At 42.4% G+C, this 15,943-nt stretch overlaps 1 protein-coding gene across 3 annotated transcripts in view; it reads left to right on the forward strand.

Moving 5' to 3' along the window:
* RAB11FIP3 (RAB11 family interacting protein 3) overlaps positions 1-15,943 on the forward strand; it is a 214,908-nt gene that overhangs the window by 171,453 nt on the left and 27,512 nt on the right. For 2 of the 3 annotated variants that reach the window (XM_050968147.1, XM_050968145.1), the window contains exons 4-6: positions 6,133-6,320; positions 10,711-10,884; positions 15,429-15,563. In XM_050968147.1, the coding sequence (XP_050824104.1) occupies positions 6,133-6,320; positions 10,711-10,884; positions 15,429-15,563 (497 nt within the window). The remainder of the gene's footprint in view (positions 1-6,132; positions 6,321-10,710; positions 10,885-15,428; positions 15,564-15,943) is intronic. The other variant, XM_050968146.1, reaches the window with a different exon arrangement.

Here is a 15,943-nt window from a genome sequence, read left to right on the forward strand (position 1 = left end):
TCCAAATTTTGACTTTTGTCTACCACTTTGACTACTTGTATCTCAGAAATAGCTGATTGCCGTTTCAAACTTTCCATATAGTTACATTTCCTTGAACTGCTGTAATTAAATATTTCTCTATACCGGATCAGAATGTTTATCCTGTGGGCGGAGTAAGATTGCCATGTTCTTAACTGTTTGTTTCCTTGGTTTTATGTGCTTGGGTTTTGTAGATGATGCGATAGACTAGTGATCGTAACTGCATTTATTTTGTATGAAGTATTTGTTTTTAAGGATTTAGGTTTTTTTAAATTTTTTTACGTTTGTAAGGCTGTTTTCAAGTATTGTACTTGTATGCTTTAAAAATCTTTTAAAAGATTGAGGGGGAGTATTGGGAAGTCGTCTGTCTTGAAAAAGAGATAGAGTTTGTTTTGGACTTCATAACCCAAAGCTGTAAATAGTATTATTGAAAGACTTGCTTTTAACCCAGTGAGAGAAAACAGATAAAAATATTCCACTGAAATTTGCAATTGGATCTATAGACAGACATTGGCAGCTGTGGACAGTGTTGACATGCCCTCATATTGCCTGTTGGAACTTTCTCTTGTGTCAGATTTCTTATTTCCTGTGTAGCAGAGCGATTCCAATCTGGAACAGAAGTTTGTTGGCCTCACAAACCAAGAGGCTGGCTTGTTCTAAATACTGTCACCACAAAAGAGCGCTGAGGAAGTCTGTATTATTGGAAATACTCTGTCCAACAGTGAAATGTGACCAGCTCCTGACCAACACAACTACCACAAAAACCTCCTTTTTTTTAAAATGGAAGTCTAGTCTGTGCTAGCAGTTGGCTTAATTTGTATTAGCACTAAAAATGCATCCAGTTCTCCTATCATTCCTCCTTCTCATATTTCAATAGTAGAAGCAGATGTAGTTGCTTTCCTGTTAGTATTGTAGTAGAGGAGTGCAAATAATTCTCTCCAACGTCCTATGCTAATGTATCTCTCAGCAATCAGAGGCCATGCTGGAGTGAGCACTGAGCTTCTACTTGTCCCAGGGCTGACCTCCGATCTCCTCTGTCCTCATTCTACCCCTACTGCAGGGGCCTCATTAAGATTCTCCCCATCACTTATAGGAAGTAAGGTCTCAATCTAGCAAAGTACTAAAGCGCATACTTTACGCCTATGAATATGTTTTAAAGTGTTTAATTTTAAGGTTAGTGAAAGCCTCTTTCCCTTGTTATCTAGCTAGTTGGCTAAGGTCTCGTGCCACTTGAGCAGAATTAAACTGGCCAACCTGATCTCATCATCTTGGTGACTTAGGCTCTGGTCCTTTAAGGATTTACATATGTGCTTAACTTTGACATTAGGAGTGTGTTTTGGAGAGAATTACTGGGGAGTCAGTGGGTCTACTCACAAGCATAAAGCTGAGCACATCTTTGCTATGTGAGGGCCTTAACTGCCTCTTTCCAAGTGCATCTCCATTCTCTAGCTCAGTGTTTAAGCATTTTCTGTTTTCTGGTGGCTGCAACCTCAGCCAGTGGACCTAGCGTACAAACAGAAAGGGTATGGCTCAAATGGTGAAGGAGCTAAGTGACCTGCCGACTAATGGACAAAACAATGTTTCGTTTGAATTGGTTGTGATCCCATAGAGCCAATGTGGAAAATAAGTAAATGGTCTGAACTGATGAACTTCTGCCTGTTTTCACAAGGTAAAAGTCCTTCCCTTATACTCGAAACAGTGACTTCTGCATTTTAACATACCCTTTTTCCGTCTCCCGCTGCTGGAATAGAGCTTTCTGTTCTTAGAGTATTGCACACTAAGTAGGTGCTTTCGTATACATTCCTTGCAGTCTAACTTAGTCTTATGTGTTGTTAGAGGCGCCCAACAGTGTGAGAAATGGCAAGTGAATTCATTAGTTATTCACCTTACAACAAAGGCTGCACAGTTTTCAAAGATAGAAGCTGGATTGGAAAATGTTAGTCAGCAGATGACTCTGTGTGTGTGTGTGTGTGTGTGTTTGTCACTTGCGATTAAATTACCCAGGAGTTGATGCTGACTATATTTTGCATAACAGAAAGAAATTGGAGGCCTCTGGGGGAATATATGCACACAGCAGTTAAAAAACACAAATTATACTGCACCTCACACACGTTCATTTGTTAGAAAGCTCTTGTGCTATAGGGTGGGATGGAAAGGAAGTCTCGTGCTCTCCTTAACGAAGTTTCCAGAGAGGTCCCCAGATATCAGTTTTCAAAATGAAGAGCTTGGGTTTGATCCTGATCTCATTTGCACCAGTGTGAATTGGGAGTAACTCCACTGAAATCAATCAAGTTTTACTGGTTTAAATCTGAATGAAGTGAAATCAGTCAGGCCTACCCTCTTCTGGGAATTTTCTCAATGTATACAGAACACAGGTGGTTTTTACTAGGCCTAGATGACATGGTGATAAAAATGTGTCCTCTCTATGCTAATATTCTCACCTTTTGCTACCACTGAGGCTGCTGCACTGATGGTGGTAGAGCCATGAGAGATCCTGAAAAATGCTAATATAGTCAAGGTTTATGGTGCTTGAAGTGTTGCACTGGGCTCCTTTTCTTCTCCCCCAAGACTTCATGAGATGAACAGCTCCTAAGTGATTCTTCAAAGACCATAAGTGACCATGCATGGTGGTTCTTCCAGCAATCTGCTGTACTGGATGGTGTACCTCATCCAGTGTACTACATGCCCCAATAACTACTATGTGGGCAGAACCAGACAATCACTGCTCTCAAGCGAACTCACACAGAGAAGCTATAAAAGACAAAAACACCATGTCACCTGTGTGTAAGCATTTTTCACAGAGAGGTCGCTTCATATCTAAAGTCTCAGTCCTCACCTTCAGGACACCTGCACAACACTTTCAAAAGATGAGCATGGGAGCTTAAATTCATAACTTTGCTAGAGGCTGACAACCATGGACTGAACAGAAACTCTTGATTTATGGCTTATTGCTACAAATCTATAACTCAGTAACATCCCCCCCCCAGCGTTTTTTCTCCTTTTCCCCCTTATGATTGGCTAGGTATTAACTGGCCACTTCACCTTGAGTGGTCCCTTGAAATATGCATTGTATTTCGTTGTGACACTCAGAGTACATTTCCCAGCCCCGATGAAGAGCTCTGTGTAGCTCAAATGGTCTCTCTCACTAACAGAAGTTGGTCCAAATCAAGATATTACCTCCCCCACTGTGTGTCTCTAGCATCTTGGGACCAACAGGGCTACTGCTTTAGAAGAGAAGGGCAGCTTCTCTTCTAAGGCAGATGGAAAAGCACTAAAAGCTCTTCTGCACTGTCTTTAGCCAATGACAAGGAGTTGGCTTTTGCGTCGCTGTTATTGCATTGGTCCACTCAAGGTATTACTTGCTTTCTATACTTGACCTTGTTGAAGAAAAATGGCATCAGTTACAGAGCTGCTTTGATCCAGTTGGGTGAACTTCACATAACGCAGACATTCTTGAGGTCTGTGTGAGAAATGGTCTGTGGTGGCTGGAACGTTGATCATGGAAATGCTGCCAGCAAAAGGCCTTTGAAAGGGATTCCAGCAGAACTGTGGTTCCTGTATGTAGGCTCACGGGCCTCTGACACTCTCCTTTGGTCACTCACCATGGCGGGCTCCCTGGTGCTGCACTTGAGTCTTCACAGTTCTAACTCTTGTGGTGATGCCTGCCTGCTGGCCCTTTGCTGCAGAAAACCTCCCTCTGCTTCTTCCAGGCAGGATGGAGATGAGAAAGGAAACCCTCAAATGTTACCGGTTTTCAGCAGGGTGCCCAGATGTAGGAGCTGTGGACTCAGCTTACAAAAAAGAAGAGAAATGAGCGAGAGAATTACAATAAAATAAAATAAAATAAAAAAACCTGGCATAAGTCTTTCCTCCTTGTGGCTTCTGATCAAGCTGTGCATTCACTAGGCCCACCACCCATTGCACTCTCACCAAAGCTCATCACCCATAGAAGTCAAGTCTGCTGACTGCTCCTCTTGAAGCACGGGGTGAGGTCGTTTCTCATAGGTGGAAAGGTGTCACTACTCCTTCTGTTGGTCTGCTGCTCCCATGGGACACTTTAACATAGAAAGACAGGACACTTAAATGTTGTTGTGGGATCAACATTGTGGTTGTATCTGTGACTCAGAAATGAAAATGACTAGTTTCACTATCCCAAGGTGAATGAAATGCAAAAAGGAAACAGCATACATACAGTAAAGTAAAGTATATTCCTGCCATTTGGTCACCAGTAGTAATATTTATTTTAGTAGCATTTCAGTAGCTCACAGAGGCCCCATCTAAGATCAGGGACCTCTTGGCCTAGACCAGGGATGGGAAAACTGCGGGCCATATCTGGCCTGTGAGACCTTTTTAATTTGTCTCTCAAGCTCCCGCTAGGGAGCGGGGTCAGGGGCTTGCCCTGTTCTGTGTGTTCTGTGGCTCTGTGTAGCTCCCAGGAAACAGACGACATTCACCCCCTCTGGCTCTTATGCATAGGAGTAAACAGGGGTTCCACATGCTGTCCGAGCTCCACCCACTCAGCACCCATTAGCTGGGAACCACGGGCAGTTGGAGCTGCAGGGGCAGCGCCTGTGGATGGGGCAATGTGGAGAGCCGCCTGGCCGTGCCTCCATGTAGGAGCCAGAGGAGGGATATGTTCCTGCTTCCAGGAGCTGCTTGAGGTAAGCACTGCCCAGAGTCTGCACCCCTAAACCGCCCCCCTGCCCCAGCCCTGATTCCCCCTTCCACCATCAGAATCCCTCGGTCCCAGCCCGAAGCACCATCCTGCACCCCAAACCCCTCACCCCCAGTCAGAGCCCTCACCTCCCCCCCACAGCCCAACCCCCTACCCCAACCCAGAGCCCCTCCCACATCCTGAACTCTTCATTTCTGGCCCCACCCCCACAGCCTACACCTCTAGCCAGAGCCCACACTCCCTCCCACACCCCTACCCCCAATTTTGTGAGCATTCATGGCCCACCATACAATTTCCATACCCAGATGTGGCCCTCAGGCCAAAAAGTGTGCCCACCCCTGGGCTAGGCACTGTACACTTATGTATTGAGACACTGTCCCTGTCCCAGGGAATTTACAATCTAAACAGACAAAACAGCCAAAGAGCAGGAGGGGAACTGACTTGCCTAAGGGTCACGCACCAGGCGAGTTGGGAATCTAAATATCTAGGTTTTCTGACTCCAATTGTGGGGCCCTGACAACTGGTCATGCCACAGTCTTACAGAACATTAGAGACGTTATTAGTAAAGCAGTTCAAAAATATTTTTACAAAAAAATTTTGTTGAAAAGTCTCTCTGTTCAAGTCTCTTTAAGATTATATATTGAAGGTTTGACCTTGGCAAATTGAATGTCATCTTAAAGGTTTTTAAACAAATTTATTTTTATATTTTTGACTGGTGGAGGATTTCTCGTAACAGCAGAAAACAATACTTTGCAGCAATAAATCCCACATAATTACAGTCTTTGTGGTGATCATCACAGAACCCCAACTAGCTAAACTGCCAAAAATTTTTATATGAATTGGATAAAAGGAATAAGATGGTCCAAACCATTGTCGGTCAGATTGCAAACCTCCTTCTAAGGCAGTATGCTGATATTGGTGTCTGTTCTTCTAACACAACCTCTACCCCTCTCGTACATATTGCACTTTTATTTATTTAGGTTGCAGAAGTGCCCAAAACGTACTTGACATTTTCTAAACACTGACATGATCTCTAAAACAAGAAGTCCGGTGGCACCTTAAAGACTAACCGATTTCTTTGGGCATACGCTTTCGTGGGTAAAAAACCTACTTCTGTATCAAAACACGTGCAATCGAAAAGTGATTAATTTATTGAAGGATCCTATGTTGTACCTGAAAGCCTAAAATTCTGGGGTTAGTGAAATCATTTAGTCTCTTCTGATATGTCAATTTACAAGTGGTTGGTATGTGTCGGGCATGCATAACTGCACATCTGGTCATGATTTACAGTTCATGGAACAGTAAGATCTGATTTTTTTTATCCTTAAATTATTGCCTGCATTTTTATGTTTTATTAGTGTGTGTCTGTTTGATGTTCCTGTTGTAGAGCAAACTCAGGTAAGAGTAGCTAATAGTTTTTCTGTTCTATTTTATAACAGGCAAATGAGGTGACTGACAGCGCCTACATGGGCTCAGAGAGCACTTACAGCGAGTGCGAAACCTTCACAGATGAGGACACCGGCACGCTGGTACATCCTGAGATGCACGAAGAAGTAGAAACGGACAGTGCTATTGATTCCACGGTGCACTCAGAGTTCACTGATCCTATAGAGGATCCAGAGAATGGGTCAGTGCTGCTCACTTCTGACAAGTATGTAAGAGGGAGGGAGGGAGGAGGAGGATGACAGCAACAGGGTCAAATTCACTGAAGACGTAAAGCAAGCACAACTCCATTGATGGCAAACTCTCCCATGATTTGAATTTCTGGCAAGAATATAATGAGTTTTTGGGTCTTTCTAGTTCAAACAACAGCTTGTTAGGGTTTGTGACTTTATGCAAGAATTAAATATTCTGAAAAAAATAGTATACAGCCTATTTTTAATGACCTTTTTAAGTCTGGTAATCTTTTGGAACCTGGACACAGAAAATGCCGCCTCCTGTGCACATTTGAAAGCTCTTTAGAATCTTTAACCTCTCTATCAGTTGTCAAGTTGCTTATCTGTTCTGGGCCTGAGATCTCTCACAACACTTTGAGGAGCAGAGCATAAAGTTTAATATACCGCTTTAGATTATATTTTTGATTATTTGGTTTCTAAAAATAGGAGTAGTATTCGTAGTATTCCCATCCACACCTTAGTTTGTAAATATTGGGGGGAGGGATAGCTCAGTGGTTTGAGCATTGACCTGCTAAACCCAGGGTTATGAGTTCAGTCCTTAATGGGGCTACTTAGGGATCAGGGGCAAAATCAGTACTTGGTCCTGCTAATGAAGGTAGGGGGCTGGACTCAACCTTTTGGGGTCCCTTCCAGTTCTATGAGATAGGTATATATCTCTCTATATGTAACTGTAACTCCAGCTTAATGACTTTTGTCTGGAAAAATCTGGTTGCAAGGCATGATTAAAAGACATTCTTTCATGTGGTCTCTGGAGTAGTACTGACATTCCTTTGGAGAAACTGCTGTGCTTGTCTTGAGTCCTCCCCAAAGGATATTGTGAAGGTAGTTTTGAGGGTAGGGAGGAAAATGAGAGGATGATGGAGAGAGGTAGGGAAGAATGGGGAAGCTGTCAAATTCTACTCTTAGTAATGACTTACCAATGGAAACATAATAACCTCTTCAGTCTTTATCGAAATAAAAGTTTGCTTAATCTTTCTAGTTTAAAGCATGCTAATTAATGTGCTCACTGTAAGATTGAGAAGCAGATCAGCTGAGTCCAGAGGTCTCCATTCAGGTCGGCATTTCTTTAAGTCTGTTGCTTCACTTCTTCCAAAAGTGAAGAGGGGATGACTTTTCAAAGTGCTTCTTTGTACAGTGGGGAAAGAGTGGGGAGCAGGTGCTCTGAACTGGGGCAGAGAGAGTGCTTACCATGAGAGGCCCTGGGTGTTATAAAGGAAAGGAGATTAGCTGGCTGTGCTTTCTTTGCCGAAGAGTGTTCGGCTCAGTGATTATTAACTCTGTGTATAATCAGCTTCCAAGCTGCTGGGCCACCAAACAGTGCTGATTGTACCAAAGACGGTCAGCAAAACATGCCGGCCTGCATACGTTCCCCCCGACCTTCTGGAAAAATGGCTACATGTCTTGGATTCACCTGCCTGTAGGTACAAAAGCCTTTGCTTGAGGATTTTTTAAAATTAAATTGGGACCATCACAATTAGATTTAAAGATGGGGGAGGGGGAGGTGTTTACGGTGCTTTGTCCATCCCCCACCTTCCTACTTGTTCAGTCAGGCAGCGTCCTGTAAAACCCTCTGTGGTTCAGATAGTTTATAATAGGGCTTTAAATAAATGTTAAACTTCGGGTTAAAATGTGGAAGGAAGCTTAAGAAATTGAAAATTGTGTGAGGGAGAATATTTACCCAAGAAATCTGACTGCAGGCTGTGGGATTTAACGGCATTGAGGTTGGGCCCCTGTAGAACTGCCTCTCACACCTCCACTGTGCTTCCATGGATCCATTGCAGAGTAAAACCCTGTCCATGTAGCTGTTCAGGCTAAGCGTAGTTCTAAAGGTGACCTTTCAGTCACTGATATTAAAGTCTGTGCACCTTAGACTGTATGAACATAAGTAAACATTTCAGCTGTTGATCAGAAAGATTTCTGTAGGATTTTGAAGCCCTTAACATCTATAGTAGATATGCATGAAATAGCACAAGAATGTGTTTCATAACACTGCCCTTGCATAGGGCCCATTCTGTCCTTTAAAGGGATCTGCCTCGCTGAGATCAGCCAAGATGTCTGCTCTGGCACATATTTTATGTATTTTTTGTTTTGTAAATAATCTTTCCTCTGCTTTGTTCTGTCGTGTGTTGCTTTCTTGATGGGGATAGAGTGCCCTCTCTCATTTGTAAAGGAGGGGCCCTGAGCATCAACCCAGCAGCTTCTGTTTATGTATTTACCTTGTGGATGAAAGACATTCCTAAAAACTTTGAGACTTGAAAGCATCATTTTTGATGGACCTAGTTAGAGATTTGACTGCACTTCCTTAGTGTGTAGGAAGGTGTCCAGATTCCCAGAAAGTTGAAGCTGAATTTATCTGTTGTCAGACTTACTTCTGCATGGATGGAAAACTTTTATTAGCAGAGTAAGGCTGAAGTCTCTTAAATGCTGCATATTTTTGTCTTAAATGGCTTATCTATAACTTTTTTCATTAGATTTAATATTGTTGGGGTGATACATTTTTTTCTTTAGCAAGTGGATAAGGAAATAAGCCACGTCCTCATAAATAGCAGAATTTTTTAAACAGGTTCTCAGATTGTCTTTGGAATCAAGAAAGGATGGTGGTACCTGGGTGCTTTTTTCTTTATGCGGTTAGTCTGAATAGCAGCGTCCGCTTGGAATGAAACTTTGGTTCCATCTTAGACTTTCTCCAGTGTTCGACTCTTACAATCCCCTATTTTCCCTGGAGTTGCATAAAAACTTTGCATTCCAGTTCCACGAGATTTTCCATAAATTAGTATGTAATCAATGATGTAATGAGTTAATATTGTACAATGGGTCGAAGATGAAAAGTGTTATGTAAAGCGGGATGTTTTTAATGATTGATGATAGTGGGATATCAGCGATGAATCTTATGCATATTTAGATAAGGGCTTAATATGCTAATACAGACATCACTTGTGAATCTGATGTCAAAACTGTGTAAAAAAGCAGCAGTACCTCCCCGTTTTTATCCCCCTGACTGCTTAAAACATTTTGCAGTGGAAACCAGAAGAGGGCTATTTCGGTTAGTGGCTGACTTAAAGGAAACTTTGATGTTTTGAATAGCTGCCTTGTGCAGCCAACAAGGATCTGTGCCACTGACTGGTTAAACCCCAGTACTGGGCTCTTAATAGGATTACACAGCACTAAGTGAAATAACAGGCTAATGTGTAGATGTCAGCTGACTGTATAACTTAACTGCATGGTGTTAACTCAGGAATCATTTAGCTTTGTTTTCTCTGCCCAGCTAGCTGAGCATACTTCTGTGACGAAGTGGGATTTTATTAATCTTGTGTTGCATGTGAGTCTTACTGTCCTATCCTAATATTGTGTGTACCTTCCTTTCCCTGTGTACTGCACCAATATTTCAGTGGTGGGAACTGGGTGTGTGATTTGTGCTGAGATCCTCAGGGCAGGTGAGGCTGCCCAGCAGTCTGCAATTATGCTATGGCGTTGCCCTTCATAACCTGAGACCCAGGAGGGGGGTGTAACCAGGTGGTACCTTTTGCCTGTGAAGGAGGACAAAGGGGAGGAGGAGGAGCAACTGGAGTGTTGGGAGATGGATCACTGGAAGCTGGGCAGTCTGCTTGGGGGACTGGAAGAGGGGGAGTCCAGGCCGTCTAGCCCAGGACTCCCCAAGATGGACTTGGCTGAAAGTCACTGATTTCTGTGATAGCAAGCTCTGTTCGACGCTGTATTCCTGTCACCTCATAGCCAGCATGTAGAACAGAAGGGTTTGAGAGTCACTTGCTGACTACAGGAGTTGGGGTGCAGGGCCCTCTGGCTTCTCCAGAAGCGGCACATGCGGAGGAAGGGGATGTTGACTGCCCAAGGTCCAACCCAGGAAGGTCAAAGCTGTGTATGCTTCTTGCCCTGGTGACAGAATGCTCAGAGAGAGGAGGCATGCTACACCAGAGTCCTGACTGGCTTCATGTGGAGTAGTTTCAGAGCACTGGCCCACTGACTCTGTGTGACAACTTCACCCTCGGTTTTACTGACCAAATTATACATCATCTCACCAGTTTTACTATGCCAAGTTTCATGGTACTTCTAAGACAGATTTGTTGCTTTTACTTCGGTGCCCACTTTGATGGACATGACAGACTGTTGGTACAAACTTTCACAGAGCACTTGTTGCACCTTCCAGGGTCCAAGTATTGTACAAATTATGCTGTAGCCTTCCACTTTCCAAAAGAATTAGTTCTTTATCCTGAATTGGCGTGTAATAAGCACAATTGGAATTGTGGGTGTAATATGCACCTTTGGAATGGTAACTACCTTGGCAACATTTTAACACCTTTCTTTTACTCTTTGCTCTGATAGATCTCACCCACATGACCTACCCTTGAGCTCAGACCTCAATCACTCCATCGTTACCGTAATTAGTGGGGAGGAGCATTTCGAGGATTACGGAGAAGGGAATGAAGCAGATTTGTTCTCAGACAGCCTGTGTAACGGAGAAACCAGCTTTAGCAGCTCCTCTTTCCTTTCTCCCAGGTAATATCATACCTATTATTGGCAGTATTGTAGCTACTTCCTTTGCATAGCATTTTTAACCAGACTTTGCACATGTGGGATTTCCTTTAGTTTTATGTATCAAACTGGTTCACAGAGGGAATCCCGTCAAGTTGAATACAACTGGCTAGTCACTTCTGAAGTTAAAAACCTCTTGCCAAGATGATTTTCAGAGCAACTCTTCATTGCCCCGATCAAAGATGCTCATAGCTGCAGTAGCAGTTGTTGGGGGAATGGGGGTGAGAAAGGGAGGGGGTTTCAGTTTCACATGCATCAGGGAAAAAGTCATGTTTCTTTTCCTGTGAGAAGCGTGATTAATACCAAAACCTTTTGCTAGAGAAAACTGGCAGCCTGCCTTCGCTGATGCCTCTTGATTCAAAAATCTTCCTTTTATCACTTGCATGTGGTAAGTTGGTTAGTTTGCACTAGCTGATGCAGCTTTCTCTGTTGAAGCCAGTATCAATGGCAGATGAAGCAGTGTAGTACAGTGGATACACTTGGAGGCTTGGAACCAGAAAGTTGCCGGCCATAGGGCTGGTGTGTTTCATGAACACTTTTCGTGTTTTCTGAATAAATGATACAGCTAGAAAGCAGAGTAAATATTAAGAAGAGTTCCTTGAAGCTGACCCACTGCTGCATCTGAATAGAGGTTTCCTGTGGAAATAAATAACTAGAAAAAACCCTTAGTGGGCTTTTAACTGTTGGAAAGTCCATATTTTGTCTTGCAGAAACAATAATTTTGTGGAATGGGAGTATAAAGTACCATTGCCAATATGATAACCCTGAAATTTCTGGGGAATATAACATGATTGTTTCTCTTTAGCATAATGGCACCTAGAGTGGCTCCACCAAGGAAACACATTTGAGCTTTTTTTTTTTCTTTTTTCTTTTTTTTTTTTTTAAATAACTGACTCGCCAGATGTCTGTTTCACAAGATTCACAAAGCCTGATTAAAACTCAGTAGGCAATTCAGGACTCTATTGGTCTGAAAAGGAAAAGCTCTTGTGAAATTCACATATACGTCGTTTCTAATTGCAGTAGAGGGGACACCACTTATTTGCTAAAATCTCCGGTAAAACAATATCAGACAACAGAGATGATCTTTGCTAACCCTAGAATCCAGAAGCTACAATCCCAAGATAAGTAGCTTTCATTTGGGAGGCACATTTTAAACTAAGATTCATGACCCTGATGTGGCATTTTTATTACTTTCCATGCAGTGTCCAAATGTGATCTCCTTTCCATATGAGCCCCCATAGCCCTGGTGATCTGCCCAGTTTTGATCCCCTCCCTATAATGTTCTGCATGACAGCATCCTCCTTCTGGCGGAGAAGGATGTGGATTACCCTGATAGCGCTCACCGCTACTCTATGTACCCTTTAGAGGGGCTTCCAAAGAAAAGAGATTAAAGTTAAGGCCATATAAGTCCCAGATCATGGCAGAAGATGCTGTCAGAAGTAGTACCCTGTACCCTAATGTGTCACTAAACTGTAGGCCTTCCCCCCCGCTTTCTGTTTTTTTGTCCAGATGTGCATTGTCAGTAAGTCCCCTATTTTGAATTTTCTCCAAGAATAACATTCTATTTTCCTAAACAACATCCCTATGTAACCAGGTTTGGTGAAGCTGGCTTTTGTTGAAATGAACGGGAGGATGTAATGGTTTAGACTGAATTTTTTTTTTGCTGAGCTGTTTGATACGAGAAGCAGTTTGTATAATAAACAATCATGACTGCGATCACCAGTTCCATATTACCAGCTTCTCTAAGCGAGAACAGTAACATCACAGCTGTCTGCTATAGTTCATGGAATCCTGCGCCAGAAGGTTCATCAGAAGCTTAAGATAATGAAGGGAACATTAGAGTATATTGACACTTGGCCTTTAACAAACGCTTTGTGTTTGTGACTCCTTGTATTGAGTTCCTGCCCACTCCCTGGTACGTTCATGCAGTTACAAAAGAGCTGCACTGAAGCACTCGTTGCTGAAAAATGACTGGTAATTGGTAATTGAAATAAAAGGCTCCAGCGCTATATTTCTTAACTAATAACATCCTTTCTGTTGTAAGCACTGAACAGACCCTACATGGGCAATGTTAAGTGACTGTACCAAAAGATGGGAGAGGGTAGCAATGTGTTCATGTAAGTTGCAGTCAGTGTGGTGACCCTGGGCTGTCAGCATGCTGTGTGTAGGTTGGGAGCCCAACGGCTAGGGGTTCCTTCACCCACCCAAGGGGCAGGTAGTCTAGTGTATAACTTCATTTCCTGAAGTGTGATTAAAACACTATTTTAAAAATACTATCAATAAGGTGGTGATGGGGGGACCTGCCCATGGGGTTATTTTTATATATGCTTGTCGGCCAATGAGGTTTCCCATTTTAGCACGTTAGTTTTTATTAATACAGATCAATCTGACAAACTTATTAGGTGTAGTGAGCCACCCAAAGGGTGAATTGCTTCTTCCTTCTGTGTCTGTGATGGGCTATGAACTAATACAAATACTCCTTTGGTGCTTCCGTTTGAGATCAAATTCCAGAAGCAAATTATTTTTAGATTTTCTATTTTATTTTATTTTTGTTTTGTTTTAAGATGAGAATCCCCTCTCACGCTTTGTGATTGCAATAGATGTTTCCCTTTTTCCAGTCACCCTTTTGCAGCTGCCCAGCACCTCTAGTTTGTAAAGCACTACCAACTATAGTAGCTGCCGCTGTAAAGTAATGATCTTCACTGAACGGAGTCAACCCTAGAGGGAGGAAAGAAGTCTTCAGAATGTCATTACCCAAATTAAAATGAGTCTCAAGCATTCAGAGATGATTTATTAGAAGGAGTTGTGTGGTCTGTAAGGATATGTGGAGGCTTGGGAATACTGCACAGAATTTAAATTTGGAACTTTACAGCCTGATCCTGAGACACATTGGACGTCTGAAGCTCCCCTTGAAGTCAATATTGGGAGTTACAGAGTTGCTGAGCCATGGTAACTGCTCTCATTGACTGCAATGGCACTCGGCACCTCTCCGGGTCCAGGCCATTTGCTTGACAAGCAATATCAGTCTGTGCCACGTGGATGACTAGTCCTTTCAGGTGTCTTTCAGTTTTAACCTTGTTTCTGTCTGCTCACACCGTTACCTCTCTCTTTTATTAAACTTCTATGTCGTGCTTTTTCACTATTAACCTTCCTTTGATTAAAGTTTGTGGCTTCCAGAAGTATTTTCCATTTGGAGAGGATGTATGGTATCCTAGAAATATTACATAGTCTTTGCTATTAAAAATCTTTTTGTGAAACCACTGGTAGTTTAGAGACACAAGGTGGGTGAGGTAGTATCTTTTATTGGTGAAAGAAACAAGCTTTTGAGCCTGCGCAGAGCTCTTCTTCAGGTTTGGGAAACTCAATGGCACAACTAAATACAAGGTTTGAACGGATGATTTAGCTTAAGTAGTTAACACACATTTCAAGGGACCATTCAAGGTGAAGTGGTCCATTAAGGCTACAACAACACTGCATACAACACTGGTAATTTAGTCAGTCTTCAAAAATGATCAGCTGCTTCATTTACCAAATGTCACTGAATTCATTAGTACCTTGTGTTCTACATAAGTCACTGAAAGCCAAAGCCTTACAGTCTGTAGCAGCTAGTGAAGCACTTTGAAGTCTTTTCTAACATCCTCACTTCACAAACTTCGGGCTTCATATATTAGGTTCTCTTTTTAACAGCAAAACTAAGCTGATCCTGTGAACACTTGCACATCACTTTAAAGAGAAAGGTAACATTGAAGTGTCTGGAGCTGGCCCCATGACCTTTCATTCTTCCATTAATATTTCTTTCAAAGCTGGGCCTTCTGAAATGAAAATCCTACCTGTTAATGTGCTGCCCTGTTTTCATCATACAGCAGATTTCCAATCTGTCCCTTTAGAACATTCCCAGTGGAAAACGATGTGTCTGACTGAACATATTTGGTTTTCAAACTAAATCATGCCACAGCAACATGTCAGTTAGGGCTCTGTTTCCGACTAGGCAAACCAGAAAGAGTTTATTAGTGCTATTTAAAAGGATAGCCCTCAAAATTCTGATAACCATTCTAGCTAGGTCCACATGCTGCTGAATGACCCACTTACATCCTAACATCCCACTGAGTTTGAGAGCAGTGACACATAACGGCAGCCTGACAGATAAATTGGGAGACCAGAAAAAGTCAATTGTCCAAATCCATACCTGTGATAAGTGGGCATAACCCCCACGGGACAAAAATGAAAGAGGTGATTGCTTACAATAGGGATGATTTGACCCATGTGTCCAACAAAATGACTTAATTACCAGCTTAGTTGCACTTCTCAGTCATTTGACGTTTGGATTTAATATTTTTATAGTAACATTTGCCCCGAAATTTCTTATTGCAATTCTTGTGTGAAAAGCTTGTGACTTTCCACCAGATCCCACCCTTCCAAACATCCACTTTACTTGTGGAAGCCGCAAATGAAATCAGATTGGTCTGTTCTGTCCTGTCCTGTTAAAATGACACTTGTGATTTCTCTAGCGTCAACCCGCTCATTGCAAAACTGCACAGCATTATCACTGATGAGGCATTTGAGTTTTACTGTAGCCAGTGCCACAAACAAATCAACCGCCTTGAGGATCTTTCTGCTCGCCTGAATGATCTTGAAATGAATAGGTAATTGATTTTGTGCATGGCATTCTAAGTGTTTGAATGACATTCTCAAGAAGGGGAGACTCTCATTGTCATCCTCACTTGCCAAGTTATGTTGCTTGATTTCTTCATATAAAAAGGACTGTTTTAAATACAGAAGTTGTTGTAAGAAGCTGTCAGGCCTCTCCAGGTCTTAAAAGTTTACCCTGTGACTTTATGGCAGTCTTTATAGAGGCTAAACAGAAGTCTCATTAATCCAAAATATGGAGCGAGAAAAAGATATTGACAATGGGAATCTTTCATTCTACTCTAATCGGTCTCTTTGCATGTATTGTTGGTTGTGTGTTAAGTGAATGCAGCACTTGATTACCATGCTCTGTGTAGTAACTCTTCTTAACACTAAA

This window comes from Gopherus flavomarginatus, chromosome 9, assembly GCF_025201925.1.
Source record: "Gopherus flavomarginatus isolate rGopFla2 chromosome 9, rGopFla2.mat.asm, whole genome shotgun sequence".
In the NCBI taxonomy this organism is placed as follows: domain Eukaryota; kingdom Metazoa; phylum Chordata; order Testudines; family Testudinidae; genus Gopherus; species Gopherus flavomarginatus.